The sequence below is a fragment of the Nicotiana sylvestris genome, chromosome 2 (assembly GCF_000393655.2).
Source record: "Nicotiana sylvestris chromosome 2, ASM39365v2, whole genome shotgun sequence".
Lineage (NCBI taxonomy): Eukaryota > Viridiplantae > Streptophyta > Magnoliopsida > Solanales > Solanaceae > Nicotiana > Nicotiana sylvestris.
In genome coordinates this window covers 29299570-29315166 of record NC_091058.1, presented here as the reverse complement: position 1 = coordinate 29315166, position 15597 = coordinate 29299570, and the positions used below count along the sequence as shown (strand labels likewise).

The window sequence follows — 15597 nt, the reverse complement described above, 5'->3', positions numbered from 1 at the left end:
ACGAGTTAAATCTGAAAATGTCCACTCACCAGGCTTGCTTCAGCCACTGCCAATTCAGGACCAGGCATGGCAAGACATATCCATGGATTTCGTGGAAGGATTATCCAATTCTAGGGGTAAAAATGCAGCGTTACTGGTGATTGATAGGTTCACCAAGTATGGTCATTTCTTGGCCATTAAACACCCATTTTTAGCTCAAGAGGTTGCAGATCTATTTCTCAAGGAAGTCTACAGATTACATGGGTTACCTAAAACAATAGTGTCTGATAGGTATCCTATATTCACTAGCCATTTCTGGCAACATCTTTTCAAGACTATGGGCACCAAATTGAACGTGAGTACAACATATCATCCACAATCAGATGGGCAGACTGAAAGGCTAAACAGGTGCATGGAAACTTATCTACGAGTGATGGTATTTGATAATCCTAAGCTATGGACCAAATGGCTTCATTTGGCGGAATAGTGGTATAACACCAACTATCATAGTGCATTGAAAATCACCCATTTTCAAGCACTGTATGGTTATCCACCACCACAATTACCTACAGGATCCTTGCCTAACACAAGCCAATCACCAGCAGAAGTGAGCGTGGCTCAGCGTTAACACATGCTACAAACACTGAAGGACAACTTGACACAAGCACAGGCTTGCATGAAGTTCTATGCAGATAGACTAAGATCAGAAAGAATACTAGAAGTGGGGGACCAAGTTTACCTAAAGCTACAGCCTTATCGTCAATCCTCTATAGATGTGCGCAGAAATATGAAATTGTGTGCCAAATACTATGGTCCATATAAGATTGAACAGAAAATAAGATCTATAGCTTACCGATTGCAGCTTTCACTCAAGTCGCAAATACACCCAGTGTTTCATGTCTCACAGCCGAAACGTCGCATAGGCTCCACCATCGTTCTAGCACAACAACCTTCCCTCTGCGATATGGAAGGAAAAGTCTTGATTCAACCAGTCGCCATTCTTCAGAGAAAAATGATAAGGGTCAACAATGGAGTTGGGGTAAAAGTATTGGTTCAATGGGCTAACTTGAGTGAAAAGGAAGTTTCTTGGGAAGATTGGAGCTACATCAAACACCGATTTCCAGAATTTGTGGCTCAACTACGACCTTGAGGACAAGGTCTTTCTTGAAGGAGACGGAGATGTAATGTTCGAAGATTCCTAAGTGACTAATTAGGAAAGTAGCCTTCTTATCTTGGAGACTTGAGCTAGATAGGGAAGAGACTTCAACTGATGGGCTTCAACTAATTAATAATGAACTCCATCTTATCAACTATTGAGGCCCAATTGGAATTAAGGCCCAATACCATTCAACAATAAATACCAGCAAAAGGAACCGAGGAGCCAAGCATTATATGGTACAATTCTGTTACAATCCCAACTGTCTATCCTTCTCTCTACTTTCGCTCTCTAAATTCCTAACCAACTTCTCTTCTTCTTCTTCTCTTTCAGGTACTACTGTTCAGTAGCTATGGTGGAACTATCGTGCTTAGTTTAATAGATGCATTATAATATCGTTTCTTTGATAGTTGATCAATAAAGCTTGAGTTCCTCATTCTCATTTCTTCAATTCTGTTCATTTCTTGAAAGATAATTACTAGTCTATTATACTTTTCCAATGATGTAGTAACGTTCATACAAATTGGTTACGTGAAGGTAAGATAAAGAGTAATTGGTTGTTATATGAAATAAATAATTGAAAAAATTAATGTTGATATCAAATTATCATGAATTGTCTTACACGACCTTTGTCAACATCTTGAAAGGGAAGGAACACATATGAGGGCTGTAGAGAATTTTTTAATCGAAAGAGCTGTATATGATTTGTAATTTTTGGGGTTGTGAATTTAGCTTTGTGAATGTACTTATAAGCACTAGCATTATCAGTGTATTTTAATTTGTTGTAATAAGTAACACATCTTATTTTTAGATTATTAGTTCTTATGAATTATGTGTTTTTTTTTTAATTTCAGATTACATGTATTACTTGTTATATGAACAATTATGTGTTGTTATCTTTTAAGTGATGTAATAATTTTTTTAATATTATCATTGTATTAGAAGTTAAACTCCTTAACCATTAATCATTAGAATCTTGTGTTGTGGGATATAGGAGAAAATGACAACTTAACCATACTTATCCTCCAAAAAGTGTTTCTTGATATTTCGACTCCACTTACCTCCCCTCAGACGAAACAGGAATAGTGAACTACACATTTTATTTTCCTTTTATGGTGCTACTAACCATTTTTTACTGATAATAATGATATACGTGATTGACGGCGAAGTAAAAAAAGAACCAAAATAGTGAAATGATTATTCTTGGGTTGTTTGGGTTAAAAAGGAAAAACACTTCCATGCCTGATGAAAATGACATGTTTTCACGTTAATTGTCGCTGGTCATCATTTTTAACCATCAGATTCGACCTTTTCTTTTTTTGGAATTTGAAAACTAGATATTTCAAAAATTATTTATACATAATAACATTTAAGCTACAAAAAGTAGATAAATATAGAACATTTTACTATCAAAATTGACGTAGGACAGTTACGTACTCTACTTCATTCTGTTTTCTTGCAATGCTTCTATTCAAACGTTTACGTACTTCATGGTCTTTTCTTGCAATTCTTCTATTCAAACGCTAGTGTAAGGGGAAAAAGACACTATTTGTGCCTACCAAATTTACTCCCTAATAGGTAAAGATATTAGTATAAATTTTGTTTCCAATTAAGCATAGAGATAGCCTGTTTAGCCGAGCTTTTAAAATTAATTTATTTTGAAAAGTAATTTTTTTTAAAAGTATTTATTTAGAAAAGGTATTTAATTTGGTTATACTTAGCTAGCGTTTGGTCATAGATTTTCAAATTTATTTTGAAAAATCTGATTTGGGTGAAGTTTGTTTTGAAGATGAAAATGTGTTTGGATATCAGTTTTCAAAACATATTTCCCAAATTTATTTTGAAAAAATATGAAACATGACTTATATCCACAAGTTCTAAAAATTATCACAAATACCCAACAGTACCATTTTCAATAACATTTATTATATTATCGCAAACCATAGTCTTGAACATAAACAAATTTGGTACAAAATTATCACTTTTATAATGAACTACATGATACACTATCAAATGACCGAGAAGACGAAGCAACATTATTACAAAACAATAAATGGCGGGCTCTTTATAAAATACAAAAGTTTGAGGTAATTTTTTTAAAAATCTAATAGTGATATTTTGGTCCAAAAGGATTTGAGATTTTGCCAAAATATAGGCAAAATCTATGGCCAAACATGTGTTTGCCAAATAAAACCCAAATTTATTTTGGCAAAATTATGGCCAACGAGTCCTTAGTATTTGATCAAGCTTTTTAAAAGTATTTTTTTTTCTTAAAAATATTTATTAAAAAAATATTTTAGAAAAATTACTTTTTTCTACTTATAAGAAATTACCTCTATTCAAAAATATTTTTTTACCTTCTAAAAATTTAGTCAAACATTTTACCTTCTAAAAAAATATTTGTGACAAAAAAAACAGTACGTAATATTTAGCAAACAGACTACTAGATGGATTCATAGTGGGGTCATTGTAGAAAGCCACCATGTATAAGTTATTTTCTACACAGCACCCAACGGTACAGTCGGTATAAATTCAAATCAAATAATGGAAATTCTTGACGAACTTTAACGTTCTACTAGGAAAAATTGTATATTTGGTTCCCTATATTAAAGGGATTAAATTAGGACTCTTCTATGTACCAAACACAAAACAAGTTTTATCATATGAAAGAAGATATACTCAACCCTTAAAGCAGTGTTTATCTTTTGTCTTTGTCCAGTTTGGAGACACAAAAGTAAAGGTAAAACAACACATCCCAACTTTTCTTGTCTGTAATCAACTGTTTTGGAGTACTGCTTCTGTCTTGTGGCTGAGAGTTCTTCACTACTTCTAACTTTCCCAATTTTCACTATTTTTTTAATAGTGTTTTTTTTTTACTTCATAAAGTTTGAATCTTTATGTACCAATTTGTGTATTGAAAGATGTGCTCTTTTCATGCCTTTTGAACTTTTCCATGATGGGTCTTCAGTATTTGACCGTCTTGCTTTTTTGATACTACTCTTTTTGCAGGTTTTTGTTTGATATGTGTTTTTTTTCCTTCTCTTACTCTGTTTTTCTGCATTCTCTTTTTGAAGTATAGTTTTAAGTTTTTGGTTCTTTTGGTTGTTGGAGATCTTCTATGATTTCTGTTAAAATCATGACTTTTATGGGTTTTACAGAGGTTTAACAAAAGTTTGTAGCAAAAAAGAGAGAAGAACAGGAAGCAGAAAGTTTGAGTTCTTGGAGTTTCTGCTACTGATGACATGATGCGTGGAACTTATGTAACGATTTTGTTGGTATTTGCAATTTTTGCTGTTCAAGATTGCAAAGGGTTTACTGATCCTCGTGATGGTAATAATAATTTCTCAGTGTTTTCAATTTAGTGTACTTCAAATAATGGTTATGATGTGTGTGTTGTGTGTTAATGTCTCCATAATTTAAATTTGTATCATTTATGTCATCTTTTGTGTATTCACAGTTCTACTTTCGTATAAATTAGGTGAAGTTCATGACTTTGTTTTCTTTTCTTGTTCTGCAGTTTTTGCTATAAATAGTTTGTATACAAGTCTGGGCTACCCATTGCTTCCTGGATGGGTGCCATATGGATTAGACCCTTGTGGTGATAAGTGGCATGGTGTGCTTTGTGTCAACTCCAATGTAACTGCAATGTAAGAATTCTCTCTTTTTTCTTTCTTGTGTTTCTCACATGGTTAGATGCGTTAATGATAGATTTCCTTTTTTTTGGCAGAGTACTAAATGATTCAAATTTGGGAGGTGAACTAAGTGAGGGCATAGGAAGCTTTGCTTCAATCATACAAATGTTGGCGCCTTCTTTATCTTTATGAATGCATTGATTTAACTTCATGAGTTTCACCTTGTCATGCTTTTCTGGCTTTAGCTAATTCCTATGTGTTGATGAAATCAGAAATCTCAGCAACAACCATATTGGTGGCAGTATACCATCCAATTTGCCTGTTACCGTCAAGACCTTGTAAGTTGTTAATCTTTGTCCTTGCCAAGCTTTTCCACCAGTTTATAGGTTATTAGCCCAACCTATATCCTATGTTGCTCGGACTCTCCGAAAATGTCGCCGGGTGTGTGTCGGATCCTTCAAAAGTAGTGTATTTTTGGAGGATCCGACACGGGTGCGGCGTCATTTTGGAGAGTCCGCGCAACATAGCCTATATCCACATTTTTATCCTATTATGGTATTTGTGTATATATAGGTCTCTCTCTGGTAACCAGCTTACTGGGAGCATTCCAGACACCATATCCTCGTTAGGGCAATTATCAGACTTGTAAGTTTTATTTACTTGACTTATGTTGATAGTCTTTTTTTAATGACCATATTTCTGTTTTCAGTACGTTTATTTCTTTCCATGTAGGTCGCTGAACAACAATCATCTTAATGGAGTTATTCCAGATGCCTTCCAGCAGCTTAAGAGTTTGATTAATATGTAGGCATACTTCTTTTAGCTTTTAACCTTTTTCGCTAGTGATGAAGTTCCGTTTTCAGTGCTGTTTATATTTATCCCTTCATGTTCTTATTCTGCAGGGACTTATCTGGGAACAGTTTAAGTGGTCAGCTGCCTCCTTCAATGGGGAATTTGCCGTCACTTATTACGTTGTATGTATTTCTCCTTGTTCGTATGATAATCAGGGGAATCTACTTTTCCGGCTATGTGAAATGAGTGCTATCTTCTTTCGAGACACTTATAGAAGTTCAAATATGTCCTTAATTACTTCAAAAGTCGAACAAAAGTTTCGCTCATACATAATTTAAAATGAGAAGAAAGGTAAATATAGTTTGTGTAGCATATGGAACTATTGTATGGACCCATCAGAAAAAAAATATTGTATGGTTCTGCTGAATGTTGGTTCGTCCAGATGTCTTTCTTGTGAAGAAGCCAACTGATGGATATTGAAGAATACTTTATAACTGATTGATTTTGTCTAGTATCTCAATTCCCAACCACTATACTTAATATACTTGAATGGTATCAGGATGTTAACTAATTGCTGACCTGAACTTGTGAATGTAGTATTGATTGTGAATTTTATACAGTTTTGAGTATTATGTTTGGCCATTTGCAGACACTTGCAGAACAATCAGCTTTCTGGGATCCTTGATGTTTTGCAAGATCTTGCTCTAACAGATTTGTAATCTTCTCGACTAATAGTTTTTCCGTCATTATGGATAATGCTTTTAACTATGTCATCATCTGCTCAAGGTTGTGCTTATAATTTGGTCACGTTCTTGTTCTGCAGAAACATAGAGAATAATTTGTTCTCTGGGCCTATACCATCAAAATTGTTGAGCATCCCCACCTTCAGGTAAAACCTAGGAATTTTGGCCGTATCTATTTTGAAATTTCTTTTGAACTGATTGAAATCCATTTTATTCAGTCTTCAAGTTCTGAATATGAACTGGAGTATCTTTTTTCTCTTTGTTTTAATTTGGCGTCATCTCTCTGTATTTTATCCAAATTTTTGGAGGTCTTTAGGGCTAGAGATATAAGGGGAGCCTTGGCGTAACTGGTAAAGTTGCTGCCATATGACCAGGAGGTCACGGGTTTAAGCCGTGGAAATAGCGTCTTGCAAAAATGCAGGGTAAGGCTGCGTACAGTAGACCTTTATGGTCCGGCCCTTCCCCGGACCCCGCACATAGCAGGAGCTTAATGCACCAGGCTGCCTTTTTTTTTTTAGGGCTAGAGATAAGATTGCACTATTATGATATGAAGATATTTGATGTAGCTGTGCTTGTAACAGATTTTTATGGGAAGCCAGTATAACTGCTGTTTCTCATGAACTGACAATTAGACCAGGAGTAGATTAAATAAATTGGTACAGTGGCTGGAAAAGGGGTACTAATATGCATGGTCTTTTTGATGAAGACTGCATATGAACCACCTTATGAATTACTCTTTAATCAATCAATCAACTATCTGCAATCCCAATTAGGGGCTGTTATTAGTCGTCTTTATCCGCTCTACTTTATGCATCATCCTCTAAATCACTCATAACTTTAGCTAAATTCTATTTTCTGCGAGAATTATCATATATAGGTGGTGTTTGTTGTGAAAATTCTTGAGGTTTTTGAAGGACCTTTTTGATAAAACTGACAGTCTTGAACAATTTGATTGGTCAAATTGAACTTACAACAACAACAACCAAAACAAAAAACAGTGTAATCCTACATTACAAGTGGGCCCTGGGGGTTAGATTGAACTTACAATGGATGAATAATCAACATGAAACATTTCTTGATAGGCTAGCCTTAGACATGGCCTTAATAGTCAGTTGGTGCACTTTAGGGAAGCCAGTTGGATTAGCTTTTTTCTTATTTCATGAAAAGTTCTTTTTGCATACTTATATACGTCGCTACCTCACATGGTGAATTCTATATTTTTGGTCAGACGTGCAGGGAACCCCTTTAACACTACTATCATCCCTTCACCGCCCGTGATATCGCCTTCTCCAGCACCATTTGCAGTGCTTTCTCCAGATGTAGCCCCTTCACAGCCATTTACTGTACCATCAGGACAAGGATTACAACACTCTGGAGGGCAAAAGAGTAGTAATTCAACCAAACACGTCAAAGTTATTGCTATAGCCGGATTACTTACCCTCGTCATACTTGGATTGGGTGTTTGCCTTTTGATGTCTCGATTCTTAAAAAGAAGAAGAGAGTCCCAAAAAGAAACCAAGAGGCATCATGCATATAGTTCATCCAAGGGGAGCCCTAAACACGATCATTCCGTGCAAAAACCTTATTATGATGCAGAAAAAGGTAAATAGTACATTTGTGTACTTTCTTCTTATGGATTTCTGTTTATCATTGCTTACCTATTGTTCTTAATGGCATTGCGATGACAATATGGATATGTTCAAAAGAAGCAGGTCTGAGGCCAGTGACTGGAAATAGGAAAGCTCAAGGGAACATCTCAATGAATACTTCAGAGGCTGTGCAACATAAAGGCATGAAGAGTACAACATCATATACAGACGATGATCTAGATTCGGAGATGGAATCGACGGTATCAGATATTCTTCCGCCACCGCCACCACCTTTTCTTTCAGCTCTTTCTGCTGAGAGGATGGTTGTAAATCCAATTTTGCCCCCAATTACATCTGTCAGACATGCTATGAAGAATGTAAATTCGGCAGAGTTCTTCACCATTGCCTCTCTTCAGCAGTATACAAATAGCTTTTCTCAAGATAATCTTATTGGAGGAGGCATGCTTGGCACAGTCTACAGAGCCGAGTCTCCCAAAAAAGTAAGCATCTTTATGTTTCACCAGCTTCACATCAGTAGATACTGTGTGACATTTTCAGTTTCATTTCGCCCTTTAAAGGTGGAAATTACTCGTATTTGTATTAAAAGCATGGTTTGCTGTACTGAAGATAAACCTTAAAGGTTTAAGATAAACCTTTAAGTGGTAGCAGGCATTTCTATATACATCGTACTGAAGATGTTTGATGGGTCCATTTTCGTTAAATTCGAGTTCTGCATAGCAGTAGTAGTCCAACCTTATAGATGGCAACAGTTTCCTTTTGTAGACTGTAGATAAACCTAACACGCCTCTTGATGTTCTGAATTAGTTTCCTGCTTTCCCGTTACCTCTTTGTATTCCTCGTGTTTGTATAACCTATTTAGTTTCCGTCAATCAGAAGGCGCTGACACTTAGCTATTTCTTGATGTTCTTTGTTTTGTTAGCTATTGGCAGTCAAGAAACTGGATACTGCTGTGACCAGGCGTCAAAGTGATCAAGAATTTGTTGGGATGGTGTCCAATATATCTGGACTTAAGCATGAAAACATTGTAAAACTTGTGGGTTACTGTTCGGAGCATGGGCAGCGGCTACTTGTGTATGAGTATTGTAGATATGGTACTCTCCACGAAGCATTGCACTTAGATGATGAGATCCACAGAAAACTTTCCTGGAGTACTCGTGTACGTATTGCACATCAAGCAGCAAGAGCACTAGAGTAAGAATGGAAAAATGCTGAATGATACTAGCCTTTAAGCGCTTGGAACTTGTTTTAATGATGTGTAGATCTCAATTCTGCTGATCAAATGTCTGTTAAGTCAGCTCTGCTTGTTTCCAGCTTAAATCTTTGCTGTCCCAAAATTTATTCTTGTAGCACAATCCTTAGCTTGTAATCATTTAGGGATTGAGTTGCTTCTTGCTGTTTCACTGAAAAGGTACTTGCATGAAGTTTGTCACCCACCTATTGTCCACCAGAACTTCAAGTCCGCTAATGTTCTCCTCGATGATGAGCTTGCTGTGCATATATCAGATTGTGGTTTGGCACCTCTGATGTCATCTGATTCTACAACACAGGTGATCCATACGTTAACATTTCTGATGATTGGTTGATTGTTTGAAAATAGAATCTGGAATCCAATTTCACTTCTTCCCACAAAACAGAAACAATTATAACAGGAGATTCTTGGTATTTATTCTGAATTCATAATAGCATGTTAGCCTTTTGGTATGTTATCTTCATTGAACTTGTAAGCACTTCTTTTAAACTTTTTTAGAAACTTGATTCTTTTACTTCCTGGTTTCAACCAGCGGCCCCATTAATATGGAAACTTGGTGCCGAAGCATGAATTAGCTGCTAAAAGTTGGTGCAATCTGTTAATAAAGATTGTTTGCGGCTGTTTCGTGGGCATAAAATGAAAGGACAAGAGCTGGTGTTTCTGCTAATTTTTGTTGGCAACAAAAGCTGACCATCTTAATTTGTGAGTGAATAAAGTGTTAATGACTTCAGTGTAACTTTTAGTTGCAAGGATGCGGCTATGGTGCTCCTGAACTTGAACTGGGAAGCTATTCTTGTCAGAGTGATGTTTATAGCTTTGGAGTTGTTATGCTAGAGCTTCTCACGGGAAGAAAATCTTACGACAGGTTAATTTTGTTTCGACAGATGTATTTGAAAACTTTTTGTTATTGTTGAAACTGCATATTTTTTGTACAATAATACATCTTTTGACTTTGAGCTCATTAAAATATGATTTCCAGGTCCCGTCCTAGAGGGGAGCAGTTGCTGGTTCGATGGGCTATTCCACGGCTGCATGATATAGATGCATTATCAAGAATGGTTGATCCTTCCCTAAATGGTTCTTATCCATCGAAGTCTTTGTCTCGGTTTGCTGACATAATTTCCTTGTGTATTCAGGTTAGTTTCTTCTTTTACAGGTTTTTCTTGGCTCTATAATGAAGTGTCAAGTTCCACTTTCAGTGTTGAGTTACTGTTCATAAAATGAATAAGAGGCTCTGATCCAGTTAAATTCCAGGTTTTTGATAAATCAGGGGTTAAGTATAGCAGTAGATCACTGACTCTGTTTTGGATTCAATTACTTCACCGGAGACTGCATATAACTATGAGGAATAGTTTCAAGGCCGGCTCTAATGTCATAGCTAATAAGGCTTGAGCCTTAGGCCCCCAAATTTGGGAGGCCCCATATTTTAGAAATAATAGGTTTATAGGTATTTAAAAAAAATTGTACTTTGGTACAAAAGTGAACTTTTTTCATATAAAAGGAAATAATTGTTTTTAGATATATGTACATAAAATAACCATTTGACTTACTTAAAAATAGGTAGTATGAATAGTTTTCTAATGTGTGAATTGAAATTGATTTGAGAAGAAAAATAGCACAAGTAAAAGATACTACTTTAATCTATGTACTCAATTGAAAAAAGACTTGATTCTTTTCTAATGCTTTGTTTGCTTATAGTATAATGTTAATAGTTCTTATAACAATTGCTTCAGTAGAAAGAAGTTTTTCAATATTAAAATTGATAAAATCTTAGCTAAAATCAACAATGTCTGAAGAAAGATTGAGTGAGTTGGCTAAATTATCAATTGAAAATTATTATCGATTTTTCATCTCAATACGCTAGAAGAATAGAATTCAAATAAAATATATATTATTTTTTTACAAAAAATAAAACGGAAAGGGTCATATTTATCCCTGTACTCTTTAAAAATGGTTATATTTGTCCTTCGTTATACTTTTTTGATATATTTATCCTTACCATTATACGTTAGGATCATATTTATCCTTGTACTCTTCAAAGAAGGTTACATTTGTCGTTCGTCGTACTTTTTGACATATTTATCCTTACACTTATACTTTAGGATCATATTTGCCCCTCATCCATTAAATCCTCATGTCCCACCTTTGTTTTCCTACATGGTGCCTGTGTGGATTTCTTTTTCCTCCAATTTAAATATGGTCGCCTATTTAAGATAATTTAATCCGCTCACCCAATTTAAATATGGTCACATATTTAAGATAATGTTCTTTTTCAGCTCCATATTTTTCGGATAGCAGCGGCAACATATTGGCAAACAAGAACTTTGAACTCAAAATCACTAATCTGATACAGCTTACAATTATTGCAGTAACTAAATTAAATTACGAGAAGTTGCACAACAATGGAATTAATGACAAAGGTCCGTGCTTAAAATAGAGCACTGCCAGAAGCCTAATATTGTCTAGGATGGTTTCCTCAAACATATTTTTTCTCGAAAAGAAAATATTGCTCCCTCCTCTCATTTTATATGAAAGAATTCGATTACAAGGGTCAAAACATCTAGTTTTTTTTTGTGATTTGGGTATATAATTTTCATGTTTTTCAAAAATAAAATAAAATTACATATTTAAAAAAGTATATCTAAATAATTCAACTTTTTGGATGGCAGAGTCATGATTTAAAGTTTATGGGTTCTGATCTTGCTCATAGCTCATTTTAGTTATTAAGTTCGTAATTAAATATTTATACATATTTAATGTATTTCCTAATAAGAACACAAATCTAAACAAAAGCTATAGAGTTCATTCAAACCATACCTAATACTCTAGCTCCACCCCTTATCTTCGACCTGGTTTAACATAAACCTACAATGACGAATAATATTAGAGTAATGTGAATTATCAGAATGAAGCCACTATATTTTATATATTGGCTGCCCAAAGACACAAATAAGTGCAGACAACCAAATTATGGTTTATGGTTAAATTAAATTATCTTAAATAGTTGACCATATTTAAATTGGAGGAAAAAGAAATCCACATAGGCACCATGTAGGAAAACAAAGGTGGGACATGGGGATTTAATGAATGAGGGGCAAATATGATCCTAAAGTATAAGTGTAAGGATAAATATGTCAAAAAGTATGACGAAGGACAAATGTAACCCTCTTTGAAGAGTACATGGACAAATATGATCCTAAAGTATAACGGTAAGGATAAATATATCAAAAAAGTATAACGAAGGACAAATATAACTATTTTTAAAGAGTACAAGGATAAATATGACCCTTTTTCGAAAATAAAATAAAAATTAGGCCTCACATTAAACTTTGGCTTTAGGCCATACATGTGCGTGAGCCACCCCTAAATATTTTATAGAACACATTTCATTTTACCTGTAGCATTTTGCTCTTTTGGTTGATAGAATCGTATGATTTGTCTAACATAAAGTTAATGAAAGCGCATAGTTCACTCCTTAATAATCAACATCCTCAGGGAAAAATGTTGTTTTTGATGTTAAAGAATTCTGCAATTAGTGAAATTTCTAGAGACAGGAAGCTAAGGAATTCCGTTAAATCAATATTTCATAATCCTTCTAGCTCAACAGGAAAACAAGCTCTAATGTTGGAAGATCAGAATAAGGTGATTTGAGAGAAACCTCTTTCTAGTTAGTATTAGCTATTTAGGCTGAGTCAATCTTAGAATTAACTCAATCAAGGGGGAGAATTTTTTCAAGCCATGCTAAAAGCTAAATTGCCATTTTTTGGGGTAAGAAGCTAAATTGCCATTTTGCTATAGCTAGAAAAACATAGTGAATGTCTGTGATTGAAGTTTTTCAAGCTGTCAGCTTTCGCTCATGTCCTTTCTCTTTGTTGGGCAGTCGGAACCTGAGTTCAGGCCACCAATGTCTGAAATCGTGCAGAATCTCCTGCATATGATCTAAAGGTATCATCAAGGCAGCAATGCAGTGAAACTGCTCTAGTAGAGAAAACTAGCAATGCTGTTTCCGGCTAGTATCTTTTAGCATAGAGGGATTTCAAGTAGTTCCAAAGGAGATATCTTTACACTACATTTTCGTTTGCCAAGTATTGTGTGCTAACATCAGTAGTGTAATGTAAATAACACTATGCTGTTAAGTTACTTGATGAGTGATTCTTTTTGACATCTCGATGAGAAGGAAGAGAAAGACGGTCATTCTTTTACCCCCTCGCCTTAGTGTAATCGAGGAGTTTGTAATCGAAAAGTTCTGTTTATAGTTCATATATGGTGATATGTAATATTTCGTGCAAATTCTTTCCTTAATATCTTGTAATCACTTGTATTATTTACTGTGTAGAGGTTATGTCTGTTATAGTCTAATAGGTTCCATCTTTTGTTTAATTTTATGGGAAGGTGGTAACAAGTTAAAAAGTTGTAGTGAAAGAATTCCTTGGTGCAAGGCAGTGTTTTCAATTTTCCTGGTAATTTGGTTAACCTGTTGGAATGGTTAAATTATAATGAATTATAAAAAGGTTTATACAATTAGTGATGAAAACAGAGGTCATAACTAAAATCTCAAGCATTTTAGGCAAGGTCATTCTGTGGTCGTTTAATGTAATTTTGGATCTCTTGCTAATACTGCCTATTAAACAGTTCGCTATGTAAATAGCGTAAAATTGAACATCCAAGAACCCACCAACAAGGGTTATGGAGTGGTAAGTACTTCATCCCTAATTAGAGGTTATGGAGTTGCTTTTGTTAGGGAACGCTTTATCCCTCAATGTGGGACTTTCCGACACGGATTCGAATTTAATCGGACCCTAATGTGGATAACGGACACCGGGTGAAAAAACAGGAAGAAAAAAAGAAAACACTTTATTTATTGTTTTCCATGAGTGTTGATAATTTCAAAATAAGCATATTTCTCGGATAAAATGGTAACAGACCATTTTTATATGCCTCTTTAATATAGACTCCTATATTCTAATTATAATAAAGTATAAGCAACTAATGTTACCAAATCTTCTCAGCTTAATATTGAACAATTCATCAGTTTCATGTCACACCGGCGTGACTGACACCCGGTACCGTACTAGTTCGAGCGAGCCACTCTGCAACTCTTGAATGCTGGACGTAACCCATAACATAGGCCAACATGGTTGAACTCTGTCATACTATAAGCTATCATGACCAACATGGCTGCAACTCGTAATATATCATCGGCGACCAGGTGTCGTATCAGCTAGCCATTATACTCAAAATATTAATACATGTTCGGGCCGAGGAGGCCACCATGAGTATCAATACCGGACAACCCAAAAAGAAAACATAAATGAGGACCGACAAGACCACTAACATACTGTACATACTGAACATGTGTCTACAAAGCCTCTAAGAGTATCTGACATCAAAATGTCATCGGGACAGTGCCCCGACTTACCCGTAAGTCTATAACAAAATCTGATATCATGACCTCTAGACTCGGCTATACTCTGGAAGAGATGGAGCATTACCGATTTCCCGCTGAATATCAATCCTTTCTACTCTGAGGGCTCGTCAAAATGATTACTTGCACCAACAGGCATGAAGTGCAGCGCCCCAACAATGGGACTTAGTACAATGAGATGTACCAAGTATGTAAGGCAGAAAGCAATACATATAAATAAATTCTGAAAATTGAAAAGCATGAATAATACAAAAATAGTGTGCTGAATGATAAGAATAAAAGTGAGCTTACCACACACTCTAGATCGACTTACTAGATCGCCAATGGCGGATGTAGAGTATAGTTATTGGGTTCCCAAGAATCCAGTAACTTTTGCATAGACCCTGTATTTTTATTAAAAAAACTATTAAATATCTATAAATATATAATTGTGAACCCAGTTATTATTGTATATTAATTTGAGATTACAATCGGAACTAATAAACTTCAAATCTTGGATCCGCCTTTATAGATTGCTATCACTTGGACCACTTGGTCCTTCAATCTGATTGAACAACTCAACCTATCATAAGATTTTGAACTATTTCTATTAATCGTTGATCTCCTGTTGCATCATCGTTGTTACTCATTATCAGAACACAAAGTGGTTCTTACGGGTAGCAACGTAGACCATCTGTAAGGCACACTACAACATTACTATCTGGTGGCACGTCGCGTAGCAAAGCAGACCGTCCATACGACTCAAAATATTTGGGTCGGACCATGCGTACATGATAACGCCCAACTATGTCTTTCAAAGGACAAAGCAATCGCTGCAAATATAATCCGATTTTAAGTCCGGAATCGAATTCTCAGGGAACTAACCTATCTATTACACTCTTCGGTAATGTTATTATCAACTCAATCAATCTCTACATGCAAGATTTTTGATCAATAAAGATTGGTTTTTTTTTGTTTAACTACTTCAACTACTATTAAAAACAACAGTAAGCTAAAACAAAGAGAATTCAA

At 35.2% G+C, this 15597-nt stretch overlaps 2 protein-coding genes across 5 annotated transcripts; both read left to right on the top strand.

The window, feature by feature from the left end:
* The first annotated feature begins 610 nt into the window (after positions 1–610).
* LOC138884096 (uncharacterized) lies at positions 611–1129 on the top strand. The gene has a single exon (XM_070164855.1). It carries the CDS (start codon positions 611–613, stop codon positions 1127–1129), a length of 519 nt encoding a protein of 172 aa, XP_070020956.1.
* A 2651-nt stretch (positions 1130–3780) lies between these two features.
* On the top strand, positions 3781–13520 carry LOC104237373 (protein STRUBBELIG-RECEPTOR FAMILY 3-like). Of its 4 annotated transcripts, none has more exons than XM_009791517.2 (17): positions 3781–3875; positions 4294–4465; positions 4653–4782; positions 4863–4934; positions 5040–5105; positions 5341–5412; positions 5500–5571; positions 5670–5741; positions 6209–6274; positions 6383–6448; positions 7531–7904; positions 8015–8391; positions 8832–9103; positions 9321–9459; positions 9905–10026; positions 10141–10297; positions 13042–13520. In XM_009791517.2, the coding sequence occupies exons 2-17, from the start codon at positions 4378–4380 to the stop codon at positions 13102–13104; spliced, it is 2208 nt and encodes a 735-aa protein (XP_009789819.1). In that variant the 5' UTR covers positions 3781–3875; positions 4294–4377; the 3' UTR covers positions 13105–13520. The 4 variants fall into 4 exon arrangements, with proteins under 4 accessions (XP_009789819.1, XP_009789818.1, XP_009789817.1 ...); XM_009791516.2 differs by having other exon boundaries at positions 8012–8391; XM_009791515.2 differs by having other exon boundaries at positions 8009–8391.
* The last annotated feature ends 2077 nt before the right edge of the window (positions 13521–15597 follow it).